Source organism: Oryx dammah, unplaced genomic scaffold (assembly GCF_014754425.2).
Source record: "Oryx dammah isolate SB20612 unplaced genomic scaffold, SCBI_Odam_1.1 HiC_scaffold_22, whole genome shotgun sequence".
Classification (NCBI taxonomy): domain Eukaryota; kingdom Metazoa; phylum Chordata; class Mammalia; order Artiodactyla; family Bovidae; genus Oryx; species Oryx dammah.
This window is the reverse complement of record NW_024070206.1, coordinates 19,035,710-19,054,387: the sequence shown is the minus strand read 5'-3', so window position 1 is coordinate 19,054,387 and position 18,678 is coordinate 19,035,710. Positions and strand designations below refer to the sequence as shown.

The 18,678-nt window shown below is 50.3% G+C and overlaps 2 protein-coding genes across 2 annotated transcripts in view; both read left to right on the top strand.

The window, feature by feature from the left end:
* Positions 1-18,521, top strand: part of GNAL (G protein subunit alpha L) — a 44,841-nt gene extending 26,320 nt beyond the window's left edge. The window contains exons 5-12 of the mRNA XM_040264225.1: positions 1,598-1,695; positions 14,617-14,671; positions 15,454-15,527; positions 15,945-16,003; positions 16,262-16,382; positions 17,052-17,182; positions 18,358-18,425; positions 18,510-18,521. Of these exons, the coding sequence (XP_040120159.1) occupies positions 1,598-1,695; positions 14,617-14,671; positions 15,454-15,527; positions 15,945-16,003; positions 16,262-16,382; positions 17,052-17,182; positions 18,358-18,425; positions 18,510-18,521 (618 nt within the window). The remainder of the gene's footprint in view (positions 1-1,597; positions 1,696-14,616; positions 14,672-15,453; positions 15,528-15,944; positions 16,004-16,261; positions 16,383-17,051; positions 17,183-18,357; positions 18,426-18,509) is intronic.
* Positions 7,085-10,267, top strand: CHMP1B (charged multivesicular body protein 1B). Its single transcript, XM_040264613.1, has one exon. It carries the CDS (start codon positions 7,405-7,407, stop codon positions 8,002-8,004), a length of 600 nt encoding a protein of 199 aa, XP_040120547.1. The 5' UTR covers positions 7,085-7,404; the 3' UTR covers positions 8,005-10,267.
* Positions 18,522-18,678: the final 157 nt, after the last annotated feature.

Here is an 18,678-nt window from a genome sequence, read left to right as displayed (position 1 = left end):
TGTGTGTGTGTGTGTGTGTGTGTGTGTGTGTGTGTGTGTGTGTGTGTGTGTGTGTTTGTGTCCTTGTTTGGCTCTTAGAAAGAAGCTTTTAAAGAAGCCCACAGACAGACCCCTTCTCTGGAGAGATGGGAGCAGCCCTGGAAGATTCCAGAAGGAAGCATCAATTCAGAGGGCAGGATAAAAGCTGAGTCCAGCTCCTCTCCTTCACATGAACGCTGTCCACTCCTGTCCCCTGTGGACAGTATGGATTTGTTGTTGATGCCAACAGGCAGGCAGACACGATAGACACAAAGACTCATGGCGTAAGCTTAAACATTGTTCCTGACATTAGGAGTCAGGATGAGACATACTGGAATCTGGTGATGCTTGCACTCAGAGCCCCCACTTCCCTTCCTGGGTTCTGGACCTAATTTGTACCTGTAATTCTGTGTTTCCTTTTTCCTAGAGGGCCTAAAACTTGTATAAGTGTCAGGCCCCTCAGAACTGGGATCCACCCTTGTATGGAACTGAGAATCTCTAAAAAATGTGCCAACTCAGTTTGTTATTTTTTTTCTGCAAAGAACCTGTGCTGATTCTTAGGGAGCGTGGCCTCGGCTGCTTCCTGGAGGGTTTGCCCCAGACCCTCCCCTGCAGATCGAAGGTGGAAATCAGTGCTTCCTGGTGTGGGAAGGGATATAAATATTCTAACAAAGAGTTTCTTGAAAATTTACATAACTTCTTTTATATTTAGCTGCTAATGTATAGTCATTTGCTGCCATAGCGCTGCTCATTTAAAATGCGTAATTTTGGAAATACAGGTTCACAGAGTCATCTTTACCCAGGCAGCCAGCTTCCCGCTTCAGAGGCTGCTGATGCCATAATGGATGGGCTTGAATGAAAATTCCCGGTTCATGCTTACCTCAGAGTTTCTTAAAAGACCAGAAGATAATAAATCACTATCCCCAAAGATTGTAATTTTAAAAGTTTCTTTCTCATGTACCTAATGCTTCTGGGCAGAACATAACTCACCTGGTTAGTCATGTCTGTTCACAATCGTGGCTTCATTCTCACCTAGAAAATTAAAAATGAAAGTGTTGGTCACTCAGTTGTGTCCAACTCTTTGCAACCCCATGGACTGTAGCTCGCCAGGCTACTCTGTCCATGGAATTCTCCAGGCAAGAAGACTGGAGTGGGTTGCCATTTCCTTCTCTAGGGGAACCTCCCAACCCAGGGATTGAATCCAAATCTCCTGCATTACAGGCAGATTCTTTACCATTTAAGCCACCAGGGAAGCAGCTAAAACAGACCTTGCCATTATAACAAGTGTGTTTTTTCATGGCTGAAGTGGCCATTCTGCTAGTCAAGTCGCTGAGTCTTAAGAACTGTAAATTCTTAGTGGTATGGATAGTTGATGAATGTCATTAATTTTGGACTTGTCGCTTCCACTTTGGGAACTCTCTGGGGCTATGAGAGTGTTTGACGTAGATTGAGGAATAAGGCCTTCCACCCTGTGCGGAGCCGACCTACCCTGCAGATGGTTTTGGCATTTTCTTTTTCCTTTTAACTTTTAGAAGGTGGATAGCATAGATTTCTTACTCATAACTTTTTCAAATTTCAGGAATTCTTCGATCATGTGAAGAAGCTCTGGGATGATGAAGGTGTGAAGGCCTGCTTCGAGCGGTCCAACGAGTACCAGCTCATTGACTGCGCCCAATAGTGAGTCTGCCCACAAGGTCCAGCCTGGGGTGGGCACCCCCACCGCACTGCCCCTGGGAGTCCAGCTCTCCCACCCCGTGCAGCAAGTGGCATCACCTGGATATGTGATGACCCAGACTGTCAGGTCATTCTGGCTACTGCTCAGAGGGTAGAACGGAGGCAATAAAGATCTGTGGGTGCTTCAGGTTAGGTGGTGGGCTTAGAGGTGAGCTTTGGTCCATGGGGACAGAGCCAAGCAACAGATCAGATGAGAGAGGTGGAGAAAAGAGGGGGTCAGGGTGACCACAGGTGCGTCATGATGCTATTATTCAGACGGAGACCTGGGAGATGTCATTAGTGGAGGACAGGACACCATCCGGCTCCAGTTTGGAGAAGCCAAGCTGAGGTACCAGAGCAGAGACAGAGATGGAGCAAGTGGCTGGATGTAGGAGCTGGTGTTAGACGAGAGGAAGTGACCCAGGTGTGGACGGTGCCTGCCCACTGATGACTTTAGAGCCTGGACAAGATGAGTGAGTATAGACAGAGAAGTGCTAAGCAATGATGTTCAGTCTGCAGAGGATGAAGGAGTGGGAAGAGGGGATCCTCCCAGGAGGAAGGCAGTCCTCGACGCCAAGACAGAGAGACAGATGGTGCTGGTGGAACCTTACTTCACCTCATCCCTCTTGTGCCAGGGAGCCAGCCACACCCCCTCAGCCGCTGGCAGGTGGCGAGCTGCCCCAATTCAGGGAGCCTCTGGGGCTGTCCAGGAGGGCCAGGTTAACCACAGGTGCCCACAGACCTCCCCCAGGCACCCTGAATGACCACCAACAGCATTAATGATCCTCCCTTATGTACACGAAAGTCTATTTACTGATAGGGATCTGTAGTTAATTAGTTGTGCATGCTCAGTTGCCTCTGACTCTTTGCTAATTAACTAGAGCAGTGCTCAGAACTTCTCTTTTCCTGCCATGCTTAACAATTCTTTCAAGACTTGCCCTTGAATCCACATCACCTTGTAAATAGACCACAGATTTGTGACTGCTTTCCTGTGCTCACTTATTCCACAGCCAGATTGCGAAGTCCAGAGAGCTGGGGGGTTTAGATGTGGGTGTGGGTGTGGTGTGGGGTACAGATCTGGTGGAGCTAAACGCAACCTGAAGGGTCCTGGGGGCCACCCCTCCCAGAGGGGCCCTCATCTCCCTTCTGAGGCCCTCTCACACTCTTTTCTAAGGCCATGTCACCATCGCTTAAAAACCACAGTGGAATTATATGTTAAGTCACAATGTTGTAGAGATGGGAATGTCATATTAAGAAAATGCCAGCAGCTGGAATTCCCAGCACAGCTCAAGATAACATTAAAACCTACATAAGTTTGCATCTGAGGTTCATGGGAGTATGTCTGATCGCCATTTCCAGCATTTCTTGAGTGAAGTCTCCTGGGCCTTCAGCGCCCTTCAGTGTCCCATTAGGAATTTCTCTTTCTTATGAAAAGAGCCCATCACCATAGTGTTAGAATTAATGATTTACTTTAAAATAGAATACGCAAGGCTGCTGCTGCTGCTAAGTCACTTCAGTCGTGTCCGACTCTGTGCAACCCCATAAACGGCAGCCCACCAGGCTCCGCCGTCCCTGGGATTCTCCAGGCAAGAACACTGGAGTGGGTTGCCATTTCCTTCTCCGATATGCAAGGCACATATGACAAAAAAGAAGCATCCTGAGCTTTGCTGGCAGGCAGGCAGGATCCAGATGTTCGCTTGGGCAGGGTGCTTCATGAGAATAAAGTCACAGACTGTGTTCTTGTGCAGTTGTTGTAGGATTGACTAAGCAGAGACCCAAACACCCCAGAGCATGCCTGGCACCTGGGGGCCCTTGCTGAGCTCCTGCTACCATGTCTCCATGTGAGAGCGGAGGTTTAGGGGGTCCCCTGAGGGCCCTGAGATCAGCACTCCCAACCAGGAGGACCCCAGCCACGATCTGCTATTTCCTTCAGTTCTGTCCTTTCAAATTAGGGAGAGCGAGACTGAGCCCCAAGGTGAAGACTACAGGCTTGTCAGACATCGACACCACGACTCCTGCTCTGGACTCTGCCCACCACCACCCCCCAAACATCACTATCTGGGTTAATCCTAACATCCCCAGCTTGGCTTCCTTAATCCATCTTAATATGCATGGGACTCAAGTGGGATCAGCAACCATTGTCTGTTAATCACGATCTTGTTTTTCCTCTGCACTCGGATTTTGCAGCTGGGGCCAAGGGGTTTCAAGAACAAGTAACATTTCATAACACTCGTTAGATGCATGCGTGGTGCCCAAAGTGTTTATGTTGCCAAATGAGATGTTGAAGGAAAGTAGCTGCTTCCGCTTCCATCACCATGGATTATGGAAGAAAGGACATTCCAGCATCCAGCTGGGAATGCCCTGGGACCGGGTCACTCAAGCCCACCTGCCCAGCCCCCAGCTTTCCAGCTGCTTGAAGAATGTGTCTTATTCCTCCTTGGAGGCTCAATTCCTGGGAGGGTGTCTTTGCATGAAGTCAGGGCTGTTTGAAATCAGGAGCCCAGGGCTCAGCGTGGGGTTGGTGGGGAGCTGAGCTTCGCCCTGGCAGAGTCCAGGTTCTGACGTGTCTTCTTTTCCCTTCTCTTCTGAATTCTCGAGAAAAGATCTGCTGACATCTTGGCATGACTCCACGTCACTATGTTATCTGCTCAGCAGTCTTGTATTTTGAACCCAGATGCTAACTAAGAAGGGATTCATTCTAAGTCATTTCTTCCATGGCAAAAACCATGGGAATATTTGAAGGGAGATGCTTCCCAGGGGGCTGAACTTCCAGTGAAGAATCCAAGAATGGTCTCACCACAGTTTCTCAGAAACGTAAAACACGGAGGAACCCAGCAGCTTCTCTCCCAGGTACACCCAAGAGATTTAAAAACATACGTCCACACAAAAACTGTGCACAAATGTCCACAGCAGCAGCATCCACAGTATCCAAAAGCACAAACAACCCACATGTGCATGAAAGGATGAAGGGATAAATGGACTTGGTCCAGCCACACACAGGGATCTTATTTAGCCATAGAATCGAATGAAGTTCTGATGCATGTTATAGCATGAGTGAACTTGGAAGACATGAGGCTCAGTGAAAGAACCCTGGCACGAGGGCTACATGCCCTATGACTCCATTTGTATGAAATGCCCAAAACAGGCAAACTCATAGACACAGAAAGTAGATTCGTGGTTGCTGGAAGCTGGGGAGGGAAAATTGAGAGTGATTCAAAATGGGTGGGCACTGCACCATCTGACAGAGGACCCAGCTGGAGCAGCCTGGGAATAAGCATATTATGAGCTTTAAGGGTTGGCCTCTCGGTAAAAATGAGTGTCTTTGGAGTATCAAGCAAGCTGAGCGAATTAGCAGAGATTCTGTTTCATAAGAGGTCCCCGGTGCCCACTGTGAAAATTAAAAACAATCTCTACTGCATTATCCCCGAAAATGCACTTCCTCTAAGTGCTAATAATAAGTGATTAGGTAGCCATGGAAACAGCTATTTTGGGAGAAAGGAAGTCAAAGAAAATTGGATTTCAGAACAGGTTTATAAAGTCAGACTTTGCTTAATCTAACTTGAAACTCTGCAGTGTACATAGGGTCTCATGCTTTGCACTGTTGTGTTTACGTGATACCTTTCAGACACGTCCATTTACATAATTGGTTTTAGAATACTCTGGAATAAAGATGCCCCCAAAGAAAAGTATAGTGGGAAAGGTGAAGTGATTCACAGCTGTGTTAGCATTAGTTGCTCAGTCATGTCTGACTCTCTGCAACCCCTGTACTGTCAAGCTCCTCTGTCCGTGGGATTCTCCAGGCAAGAATACTGGAGTGGGTTGCCATTTCCGTCTCCAGGGGATCTTCCCCACCCAGGAATCAAACCCTGGTCTCCCATATTACGGGGAGATTCCTTACCATCCGAGCCACCTTTTAGAAAGGTCTCATGTGAAGAAAGAGTTCTACTTTAGGAAAAGAAAATCTTAGCTAAGCTGTTGATGAGAGTAACGTCCAAGCCCCTCTCAGTCAAATTCAGCTAAGCAAAGCATCACTTGGGTTCAGTGTCTGCTGTGTGCAGAGCATGTTCTAGGTTCCATAGCGGGGAAAGGAACAAGGCTGTTCTCTGCCTCCACGTGGCTCATAATATTATAGGTCCCCAGACCTGTGCCAGGAGGTCTGCTGTGTATGCTGTGTGGAGTGGACAGTGCAGCTTGGAGGGGCTCCTGGAGAAGGTTCTGGAGGAGCAGTGTGAGGCGGGGGTAGGATCTCACCAGGAGGAGATGTACGGGGTGGAAGCCCACACAGCAGGGACAGTGTCCACAGAGAGGACTCATCCAAACTGAGAAGTGACCACCCCTCCTCATCCACACTGACAAGTGACCAGCCCTTCCCATCCACACTGACAAGTGACACAGTGGTGTTCAACCTTCAAGCTCAGTCTGACTTGCCTATGTGTGGAGAGAAAGAAGAGGGTGGGGACCGCGTCCACACATGCCTTTCTGCCCAGGTGTTGGAACAAGAGTGATATAACCAGAGCTGTGTTTTAGGAAAATGTATGAGCCAACACCACCATGGCCAACTATCACAGGAGGCCCAAAGGGGTGGTGAGCCTCTGGATTAAAACTATCTCAAACAGTTACTCTCAGAATCCATTTTCAGCTGAGCTCCTTAGGGCAGGTTGGGCCTTTTTATGTTGTCGTTGCTATACCAAAGGACTCTTCCTAAAAGAAAAAAGCCACAGCACCGGCTGCAGCCACCTCCAAGCCTGCACTTCTGAAGGGTATGATACATGGTGACAGTTTTGATATGTGCCAATGGGTGTGGGTCCCAGCACTTCACCATCATCTGCCTGCATCGTGTAAAATGACAGTTTTGCCTGTCAAAATTAAATGTGAGTGAAGTTCCTTGGATATTTACAAAATATCAAATAGAATCATGTCGGCAAAAGATGGGTCTTTTATTACTAAACTTCAGAAAGATTTCTGGATGGTCGTTATTAGCAATTCACCTACTGGCTGACCTTCAGCCGTGGCGTAGATGAAGTGGTCCATGGACTGGAAGGTATTTTCATCCACTGCAGTAAAAGGATGTCTCAGGCTGCAGCCAGGTTGTCCCCAAAGAATGAGGTGCAGGTCAGTGACACAACTTTCTGTGTTTTGTACTTTTAATTATTAACGGTCCACTTTCCCCTGAGAAGGTGGAAGTTGCAGGAGCAGGTGGAGAAAGTCGGCTGACCTTGGGAAAGCTTCCTGGTTTTCGGCCTTTAACTGGACACCTCCGGCCCCCAGCCTGTCCGTGCGTAAGAAAGTGTGCATACACGCACTTAATGCTTCAGTGCTTTAACAACTGGCGAGAACTAGATACAGATGGCGAGTGCCCTAGTCGGCGAGGCCGCAGTCCTCCAACTGGAGGATCAGGCCCGAAAGTCTCCTGGTCTCAGCGGGCCATGTCCGGAAACCCCGCCCCTGGCGCTGTGCGTCCCTTGAGCCGCGCCGTGCGTCTCCTGGCCGCACCCGCTACGCCGCGGGCCCCGCCCTGGCGCCGAGGGATGATGTCACCGCCTGCGCCCAGGACGGCAGAAACAGGAAGTGAGACCAAAACAAAGGAGCGGCGGCGGGGAACGGTCTCTGTTTTTCTGCTTCCTCCGGCCTCCTTCTCGACCGTGGCCGCCGACCCTCGGAAGCAGTCCGAACATGTCCAACATGGAGAAACACCTGTTCAACTTAAAGTTCGCGGCCAAAGAACTGGGCAGGAGTGCCAAAAAATGCGACAAGGAGGAAAAGGCCGAAAAGGCCAAGATTAAAAAGGCCATTCAGAAGGGCAATATGGAAGTTGCGAGGATTCACGCCGAGAACGCGATTCGCCAGAAGAACCAGGCGGTGAATTTCTTGAGGATGAGCGCGCGGGTGGACGCGGTGGCCGCCAGGGTCCAGACGGCCGTGACGATGGGCAAGGTGACCAAGTCGATGGCCGGAGTGGTTAAGTCGATGGACGCGACGTTGAAGACTATGAACCTCGAGAAGATCTCCGCCTTGATGGACAAGTTCGAGCACCAGTTCGAGACGCTGGACGTTCAGACGCAGCAGATGGAGGACACGATGAGCAGCACGACGACGCTGACCACTCCCCAGGGCCAGGTGGACATGCTGCTGCAGGAAATGGCAGACGAGGCCGGCCTCGACCTCAACATGGAGCTGCCGCAGGGCCAGACCGGCTCCGTGGGGACGAGCGTAGCCTCGGCGGAGCAGGACGAACTGTCCCAGAGGTTGGCCCGCCTGCGGGACCAGGTGTGACCGCTGGACCGCTCAGAGGCGAGCCGGCCGCAAGCGACCATCCGAAGACGGATACTCTACACTAGAACCTCGGAATCGGCCAGAATGCTGAACTGCTCTTACTCAAGATGCTTCTCCCTTCGGGTTTACAGTGCTCTCCAGACACACGAAGAATTCCCAGGCCTTCTCTTAACTCTTAACTGGATTTGAAAGTTCCTGTATGGCTTGTGATCAAGTGTATCTAGTTAATTTGACTTCTATGAATCTTTCTCAAAAATTTAGTCAAAACTCTAGTTCCCGTGTATTCAGTTTTCTGCCCGAATTATCAAAATTGACAGTTTTATTTTTACTTTTGTGTAGTTGATAATATCTGGAGTTGAGGGGTGATTACGTAGGTCGATTGCCGGGCTACTTACTGTTCATTCGGCAACTTATTTCATGCGCAGCGCCATTCTGTGTATCCTTTGTTTGTTGCCGTCAAATGCAGTCTACAGCTGACTATTAATCTGTTCTCATAACTTATACTGAAATTACTTTAGTACCTTCTCGTGTAATACTCTCTTATTTTTCACGGCCTATAAATTTCTTGTGGTAGTTGCCTTTCTATAACTGGAAGAAAATGCTACTTCCACATATCGTAAGAGAAAATCATTTGTTTATGGTTTTAAGATTTACAAGGCTTAATGTGTGACGGTTATTTCCAAGTGAATTTCTCTCACACATTTCTGGTTATTTTCCTGTTTCATTAGACTTTGATTAGATTTATTTTAAAGTATACCAGTTAGCATGATCATCACATTTCTCTAATGTTGCCAAAGAACTGTTGATGGGTTTGAGAAGCCCTGGGACTGTGTGTGGGAGTGAGTTTTGTTTAGATTTTAATCAAAACTAGAAATAAAATTTTAGGTTCTAGTTATTCGCATTTATTATCTTGTCTTAAAGCGACAGCTCTTTAAAACCTTGGAAATACTGATACAAGCTGGGATATTTGGTTTAGCCTTTCAAATCCCTGACATTCTCATGCAGCGTCTGGAATTGTGGGAAGGACAAGTGCAGACTCGACCCTCTAAGTCCAGAGCCCAGCTGTGCTGCCTTCCGTCTTTCTGGAACGGTGGTGTGCAAAGTAAAAGTGAAAATGTAGAGCCTGTAGCCACCACTTTCTCTGATCCTTGAACAAAGAGAGCAGTGACTTGCTTTTGCCTCAGCAAGCATATTAATCTAAGTGAAATACTTAAGGATATTTTTAATTCCCCCTTCCCTTCACTGGAAGATTTCTCCATGAGACAATTCCAGTATTTCAGGAAATAATTCAGAGGACTCTTCCAAGCCCTTCGGAAGGTTGAGAACCAAGTGTTCACCACTATAACATGTACTCCTGTATGAATGTGTGTGTTTAAGCAGGGGGAAAAGTGCAGAGGTGTGTGCAGATGAGAACTGACCCTCATATTTAAGTATCATTACGTCTGACTCGCTGTTGTTCCAGAGTCTTCTATGAGCAACACGTGCCAGTCGTCTCCTCACATCCTCTCTAGAACCTGTCCTTTTAGGTGTCTCCTCCCATCTGCATGTTGCACAGAAGCAGCTGTATGTGAGCACATCATAAGTCCTAACCCTCCTCAGACTGCAAAAATTATTACAGCTTAAAAAATAGCTTGGTGTTGATCCTTTGGTACATTTAGGGCCCTTTTATAGTGCAGATATTCCCAACAAAATTAATATATTTTGTGAGGTTAAATAGTGCTTATATATGCTTGGCCTTTCTTAAAATATGTTCATTTCAAACTACATGAATGTACATTTTTATAAAACATTTTCAAAAGCATATCAGGCCCACGAATTATTTCTCACTTTTGCAGTTGATGAAATGCTGGGATATGAACCACAGAAGTTTGTCAAATAAATCATTTTAAATTGCATGTTATTGCCCATGAGTGTACATGCTGTTTACAAAGCTATTTAAGGAAAAATAATTTGGAGGTTGATTTGGTTCAGAAAGCATAGTATTTTTCTGGACTCGGTTTTAGCACCTGAATTTCTGTTTGCATGCCTGTTTCTAGAAGCCCAGGTTGTTAACTTCTTTGCTGTAATAGTTTCTTCACGGCAACAAGATTCCTCCTCATTGAAACTGCCCTAGGCTAAGCCCAGCTCAAACATAACCAAGGAAATAGTTCCTCTTCTGTGCAACCACTAGTACAATTTCTCCTCTTATTTCTCCTTTGTATTTTTCTGCCTTCAAACGCACAGTTTCCAGATGGATTTAGAATAAACTTTGAAGTTCACTTTATGAGCTGTTCAGTTTATTTCAGTTCAGATGAGAAGTGTGCTGTTGGAGACCCTTCTTACTAAAGCTGTTTCTCCCTAAAGGAGCCTTAGTGCGGGTGTGCCCTTCAGGTGGGGGTGTCGCATGCCCACCGTGCCATATTTGATTTGGAAAAGCACCCCCTAAAGTAAGCACCAGTCTGACCACCCTATTCACTGAACATAGTCTAGGGGTCAGCCAGACCCCCTCAACCTGCTGAGCATGAGCAAGACGCCTGCAGCACCAGAGCTCAGGACTTCAGGTGCTGCTAGCAACAAGCTTCAAGCTCGTGGACATCAAACACACTGATGACCAGGCCTCTTGTCTTCTTTTAATCAACTGGTTGGAATGAGACCAGCCTGCCTGGTTTACCAGGTTCGTTTTCTACAGCCAGATGCTTAGGTTCCATCTGGAGCAGGACAGGTATGTCTGGGTTACCATCCCTGGGCGTCGGATGGTGCCCAGCTCAATGGGCTCCTGGCTGAGGGTCCATTTGAACTCAGACCTCCTCTGGGTTCTCTTGCTCCCAACTCCGCCCAGAGCTCCCCAGTGACAGCATCATTTTCTGATTGTTTTTAGCTCCTGAGTTTTATGAGTTCTTTATATATTGTGATTATTAACCCCTTATCAGACACATGACTTACAAATACCTCCTCCCATCTGGTAGGCCGTCTTTTTGTTTTGCTGTGGTTTCCTTCGCTGTGCAAAATCTTTTTAGGTTGATGTAATCCCTTTTGTTTATTTTTGCTTTGCTTCCCTTTGCCTGAGAAGACATCCAGAAAGATAAATTACTGAGACCTGTGTTGGAGGACATAGCCTATGCTTTCTTCTGGGAATTCTGTGGTTTCAGGTCTTACATTCAAGTCTTTAATCCGTCTTGAGTTTGATTTCTACGCAGGGTGTGAGGTAGCAGTCTGGTTTGATTATTTTCCGTGGAGCCATCAGTTTCCCCAACACCAGTTCTTAAAGAGACCATCCTTTCTCCAGTGTACGTTCTTTGCTCCTTTGTCATAAATTAGTTGTCTGTATGTTGTGGGTTTGTTTCTGAGCTGTCGATTCTGTTCTCTAGAATTGGCTTCTTAGAAGAGATTGGGTTCAATCTGAGGCTGCCGAGGGGGAAAAAAAAGTGGGGATTACATAAAGGTCTGAAAAGCCGAAAATCTCCGTGTGGATTTGACTGGGGTGGAAGGTTTGACACCACTGGGAACAGGGAAGAACTGGGGCGGATCGCAGAGGGCGTGGAGGCAAGTTCAATGTGAACTTCACTCCCTGAAGAGGAGCAGGATGTGAGTCAGCAGGTGTGCCCTGCAGGTGAGGGGCAGGGACAACCTGGGTGGGGGCACAAGGGTCACTCGTCCACCCCACCTGTGACTTGGCTGCAACTCCCGAGCCCCAGCTCTGGTCAAGGACCACTAATGTGGCCTGGGTCTCAGCCCTGCTGCAGGCTGCTGTCACTTCTGGCAACACTTTCCTCCAGTGTTTTTCCATCAACTAAATAAGCATCTTGAAGTGAATTTTGATAACACTGAGAAAAGGCTTTACTGTTTGTCCGAACTCTCACCTACATTCTTCACAAAACAAATCATTTAAAATACATTTTATTTAAATGTCTTTGGTACTTTTCCTTGGATCCAGTTGTTCAAAGGCATTTAACAGAATAGTTTCATGGTTTTACAATCCACCCCCCACCCCCCAGCCAGAAGAACTCTGCGATTCTGAGATACTGGGGTGGGGCAGCCAACAGAGGAGAAAAGAGCAGTAAATGGCTGTCTTGTGCCAGGATCCAGCAGAAGGGGATCCCAGTGGCCAGAGTAAAAACACTGCAAACACAACTATCCTCAGCTGTAGTAGGAAGCAGTTAAAAGAAAGCACAGTAAATTGCTCTTTAACTGCTTTTCTTAAAGTGACTGTGATGGGAGTGACTGTACAATGGTAACTTGTTATTGTTTGCAGCTCTGTGTCTAGTGGGAGTGAAGCGTCTACAAGTGGGACCCTTAGATCTTGTGAGTTTTTCCGCATCACAGGCAGTGGTGTGTTTAGGGAGTCAACCCTTAAAAATTTAGTCATAGGCTTCCCTGGTGGTCCAATGGTTAAAAATCTGCCTGCCAGTGCAGGGGAAATAGGTTCATTCCCTGGTACAGGAAGATTCCACATACTGAGGAGCAACTAAGTGCTGCAACTACTGAGCCCATGAGCCAAAACTACCAGTGCCATGTACCTAGAGCCCGTGTGCCACAACCGGAGCCCCTGCTCTCCCCAGTAGAGAATGCCAGCATGCAGCAATGAAAAATTTTCAGAACTCCTTCTACACCATGTGGGTAGTACACTAGTTTAAAGGTTAAGGCGAAAAGCCTGGAGAAATTGACTGCTATAGTTTTTACTCCTTAGGCTCTCAGCCATCTGGGGGGATTTGCAGCTTCTGTGGCACAAATGTGAACTCAGAGGACCATCCTGCATCAGTGACAGTTCAGAAGATGCCTGGGAAATGTCCACTGATGCCTGTCAGATCCCAGGTGGTTAAGTATCAGGTGGAAGTGGCAAAGAGCCCACCAGCCAATGCAGGAGACATGAGTCGAAGGTTCAACCCCTGGGTTTGCAAGATCTTCTGGAGAAGGGCATGGCAACCCACTCCAGTGTTCTTGCCTGAAGAATCTCACAGACAGAGGAGCCCAGCAGGCTACAATCCATAGGGTTGCAGAGAGTCAGACATGACTGAAGCATGTTAGCCCAAATGCATGGAAGAACCCTAACACCCCTCTGGGCTCAAGGGTGGGGACTCGAGGGACAGCTTTCCTTTGTCTGGATCAGGAGGGTACTCCTACAGCGTCCTCCTTGGGATGGTGGTCTCTGATCTTTAAGGAATGCTTCATGTCTTTTTTGTTGACCACATTTCATTGTTTCTACTTGTACCAGTCACTGCCATCTAATAGACTCACTCACCCCCTCCTCTCTGTCTGCATCCAGTGTGAAAGCGGGGTCTCCTAAACTCTGAGCTGAAGGACTTCCTGCCTGGTCTGATTTTCAGTTCCTTCCACCCCTTTCAGAGAGGATCAGCATCTGTCACATGTTCATGTTAGATTTCCCTGCTAAGAGGAGGACCGCCTCAAGTTATCACAGCCCCGCAGTGGGGAGGGAGGCAGCTCATCCCCCACCCCTGCCAGGGCCCCCAGGGTCCAGAGCCCCACCACCACTGTGCAGACACACCTCCCCCTCCATCACAGACATGAGGCTCTTGCCCCATTCCTTCCCCATGACGTGGTCAGGGTGGACTTTGAGGGCCCTCTGGTGCACCAGACACAAAGCCAGCGAGGACTGGCCCAAACCCCACTATGGTTTTCACACCAGGCTGAGCTATTAGGCGTCCCCTTCTAGGCCCTTCCTCCAGGAAGCAGCTCCAGGGCCTGCAGTGCTGGCCGGGGAGGCTGCTGTGGCCATGGGGAGGCACCCACCCATCGCTGTGCAGAAGCTCCTGAGCACATAGGCTGAGGGGAAGACTCCGTGGCTTTACTCCAGGTCAGAGCAGTGGACTCAAGCCATCCAGGAGGAATGTCGGGCAAGTCCCCTCCTGGTCCTCACACACTCTGCTCCTCCCACCTGGAACATGGTCCCGTGCTCACTGGTTACCAGCTCTGTGTCCTCCAGGGTCCCCCTGTATCCCCTAGGTCCCTCCGTGTCCTCCCAGGTCCAGGTTGGGCCTTGCAGCACCTGCTCGCCTCATCCCACAGACACGCAGGGGCCAAGCCAGGTGCTAAGGAAACCCATCCAATGGGACAGAGTGGTGGGTCCTGAATTCAGAGGGAGAGACAGATAATAGACAAGTGTATGTAGAACTTGTCAGGTGGTGGTAAGTGCTATGTAGGAAGAGAAGGCTGGGTGGATGTGAAGATGGACGTGAACGGGGGTGGGAGGGGGTAGGAGGACCCACACATGCCGTGTCCTGCCCTCTCTCCACCCCTCCACCAGTGAAACATCAGACCTTGGGGACCAGACTGACCCCCCAGGCAGGCTCAGCCTGTGCACACACGACTCCCTCTGAACCCCGGTCTTACTGGGACAGTCTGGCCTGCTATGTGCCTACACAGCAGCCATCCACCAGCTCAACCTTGCAAGGACCCCAGCCTTGCACAAGGGAAGAGGGGAGGGAGGGAAGGGTCTGGCACCCCATCAGCACCGTGAGGACACTGACCTGCTGGGGAGACATGTGTTGAGGAATAAAGCATGAACCTGCTGGTCCATGGCTGCCTGGTCCCCCTGGGCTCAAGGGGGCCCCCCAAAACATGGGCACCTGCCTCCCAGCCTGGAGGTGTTCCGAGCATGTCTTGCTTTCTTTCCAGCTTCCTGGAGAGAATCGACAGCGTCAGCCTGGTGGACTACACGCCCACAGACCAGGTAGGTGGGGTCGGGCCACGACTATAGCCCAAACCTGGGGAGACTGGAGGGTCTCTGCTCCCTGCCTCCCACCACCCAGAGGTCTGGGCTTCTCACCCACTCCAGCATCTATCCCTCTGTGAGGCTGACCCAGGAGCTGTTACCTGGGCCTTGAGCCCACCCCTGGAGTTTGTCTTCAGACTCCTCATCAGTTCAGAGGGACCACTGTCCCCCCAGTTCTGGAATCTGCATTGGCTGATTGACATCCTAATGGATTTGGTCACCAGCAAGGAAACACCGACACCTGACTGGCTGCAGAGGTGTCAGACTGTGAAACTGTACGGCCTTCTCATCCCCTTGGGAATACAGCATCTTTTATGTTAGAGACTAGAAATACAGGAGAAGACAAAGTCTGAAACCAGCCAGCACCCACGGGAATCTGACCCAGAGCAAGAGCCGGCAGGACGGGCCCAGCTTCCCAGATCCCAGGCGGCTGTCAGGGACCCCTGTCAGTAGACGACACTCAGGAGAGATTAGAAGAAATTCCTAAAGGAAAGAAAACTGAGCCATCAAGACTGTAAACCAGACCAATACATAACTGTGACTTTCTCTGGGGAGTGAGACTGAGAATGTTTGTCAAGTGTTTAATTTCCTTTTCTTTTCTGATGGAGAGAACCTCACGGCTTGAGGCTGCCCCGGGGCCACCTCGTAAGGACGGGGTTTCTGGGTCTGCTTCCCTCTCTGCCCAAGGACGACTCCTAAGGACAGGGTCACTGGGTCTGCTCCCCTCTCTCTGCCCTCAGGACCTCCTCAGGTGCAGAGTTCTGACCTCAGGGATTTTCGAGACCAGATTCCAAGTGGACAAAGTCAACTTCCAGTAAGTGTGTGGGCAGGACCCCTGGGCCTGGGCGGTGGGTGATCCTGGGTGGGCAGGCACTGCCACACCCCTGTGCACACCCTGGAGTGCAGGTGGTCAGTGCAAGGAGGAAGGTACCTGAGCTCCACATGGCTGAGAGGGTGAGCCAGCCTGGCAGCCTGGGCAGGTGCAGAAGAGGAGGACGCAGGCAGGGGACTGTGCTGGGGGGACAAGAGCCGAGAGCCACTGACCGACCACAGGGCAAGGGCCGGGAGGAGAGAAACACTGGGTGTGGATGCCCAGCTGGGCCAGACCAGGGAGGCCCCATGGGGCCAGTCCACAGCGTCACCATGCAAAAGGAGAGCCTTCGGCTGGGGGAGCAGCAAAGGAGGAGCATCCACCACCCCTGGTTAACCCCCCCACCCCATTCTTCCCCAGCATGTTTGATGTCGGAGGCCAGAGGGATGAGAGAAGAAAATGGATCCAGTGCTTCAATGGTGAGTTCTCCGCTCTCTCAAGAAAATGGGAATGAACCCACCTCCACTCTCACTGCCGTGTCTTAGCTGCTTCCCACTAGCTCATCATCAAGCGCCTTGACCAAGGGTCCCCTGGACACGGGAGTCCGGCATCCTGGGTCACACTGTCCCTGCTGCTTTGGGGGTCGGGGTCACCAGTGCCATCACCGAGGGAGCTCTCCCTAGAGACATGGAGCATCGCTGCTGAGAGTCACCCAGGTGCCCCTCTTCCCCACCCAGACGTCACTGCTATCATCTATGTGGCCGCCTGCAGCAGCTACAACATGGTCATCCGGGAAGACAACAACACCAACCGCCTGCGGGAGTCACTGGACCTTTTCGAGAGCATCTGGAACAACAGGTGAGAGGTGGTGAACTCAACCTCGCCCTGGGTTTAGAGCTAATACCGCACAGCACGGCCATCTTTGTTTTCTGAGGGAGTCTTTCCTCATGATAAATCTCAAACCATAAGCAGCGTCCCTTCCAGCCCATCTAATGTGGATAGGAATTGGTCAAGAAAATCCAGATCTCTACACTGGATATCTCCAAACCATATAGTTCAAAATTGGCTTTGTTTGGGTTTTAACATTCAGAAAGCACCCATTCCAAAGCATCCACTGATGACCAGATGACCCCTGAGCCCCTCCCTCGGCTTGTCAGCCAAGTGATGGGTCCCCACTCAGACCCCCCACATGCCAGCTCCTCAACCAATAGCCCCAGATGCCCACCTCTCCGTTCTGTTGTTGGAGCTTTAACTTCTCCTGCTTTTCTAACCCTTTACTAGTAAATTACACCACACAAATCCAAGTGCACTTATTCCCTACATGAAGCTTAGTTTTGGTGCCAGTAAATGTACAGCCTGGTAGAGCAGAGTTATCCTGGTGGAGAGTGTCAAGCGTGCAGATGGAGTGGGGGCCAAGGTGCCAGGTTGTCGAGAAATCCAAGCCCCTCACCACATCCAGAAGGCGGCAGGTCACCTCACCCTGCTCCTGCCGAGGACCTGCATCTGTGGGCTTGCTTCTCCTTCCAGGTGGTTGCGCACCATTTCCATCATCTTGTTCCTGAACAAACAGGATATGCTGGCAGAAAAAGTGCTAGCGGGGAAATCAAAAATTGAAGACTATTTCCCAGAGTATGCAAATTATACTGTTCCTGAAGACGGTAAGATTCTGAAACAAGTTGTCTCGGAATTATGGGAAAGAATTGCTCTTTTAACAGCACTGTGACTATAATTCCCAATTCTGATGAATCTGGGAAATTCAGTTAATTTAGATCAGTCTTCTTGACCCCTGCTCACTCTAAGCTACTAGAGTATTCAAGTGTCCATAGGGTCCCATGTGTGAAAATTTGTCAGTCTTGGTCCACACTAGGCAGGCGGAGGGAGGGCAGCTTGGTATGAGTGAGGGTTGATGGAGACTCTCTGCCTCCCGGGCTTGTGTGGGCTGGTCCAAGTGGACCTGCCCGCTGACCCGCACAGACTGAGAGGGAGCCACTGTCTGAGTGGCCCTAGCCAGGCCTCTGTCCTGAGCTACCCGCTGCCGTTACCACACCATGTCGAAGCCTCTGTCCCCAGCAATGAATCGGGCCACAGCACGGTGACTTCATCAGGCAACCAACCGTCCCAGGAGGCCGTCAGTGCTACAGCCTAGAAGGTCCCGTCTGGCAAACCTTGGAGGATTCACACCCCTTTTCAGGGGCTGCTTCTGGGTTTTGAGTTTCCTAGGCCACCCCCCTTCCCGCCCCCAGAGTCTGCAAGGAGGGGTTTGCTTAGAGCACAATAACCCTGCTCCACATGGTTTAGTACCAAAGGGGATGAAGCAGAATGAAGAGGGCTTTCCCAGAGACTTCAGTTAGAAGGGAAGAAACCTGTCTAGGTCTCTGCACCAACTTCAGCCAGCCTGGCGGGGGCTCCCTAGGCCGGAGAGCAGCTGCCACAGGCAGCACCCCGGCCCCACGCGGCCCGCTGTGTGGTGGGGTCGCTGTTCACCTCACAGGCGGGGCCTGCTCTGATCTCTCCGGGGAACCAGCCTCCTGCCCCCCTCACGCTGTCTGGTCAGCATGTTTCCTGGGAAGGTCTCAGGATGAGGCCTAAGGATGACTGGGGGTGCAGATGGTCGGGGGGGGGGGGGCACTCCCCAGCCAGTGAGACACTTCACCTGATGTGAGTGGACGTCGTCTCCCAGCAGCAGATGCCAACCACTGCTAAAATCAAAATGACCTGGGAGGAGGAAGGAAGATTTCGGCTGCATGGCCGAAGGCTCTCCACCTCTCATGCCCTCCGTCGAGCTGTATTCGTTTCACAGCTCTTAAATCAAAGCTCCTTTCATCTCCTACAGCGACGCCAGACGCGGGAGAAGACCCCAAAGTCACGAGGGCGAAATTCTTCATCCGGGACCTGTTCCTGGTAAGCACTTTCTCTCCGCTTTCCCGCTACCTCGGCCCGCGCTGCTCTGCGCTCAGCCTCCCACGGCTCCTTTCCTCTCCCCAGAGTGAGGAGTGATGAGCGCGCCGAGCGAGCCTCCGAGAGGTGGACTTACGACCTCGGGTCACACAGCTTGTCAGCAGCGCCGGTCAGGGCGCAGGCCCCGGGGCGGCCCCGAGACAGCCACCCATCCGCGTGTCGCCTTTTCCCAAAGGGACGGGGTGGAGGGGGGGGG

Excerpts from the sequence above, each read along its gene's own strand:
- CHMP1B (XM_040264613.1), top strand. The coding sequence starts at position 7,405 with ATGTCCAACATGGAGAAACACCTGTTCAACTTAAAGTTCGCGGCCAAA.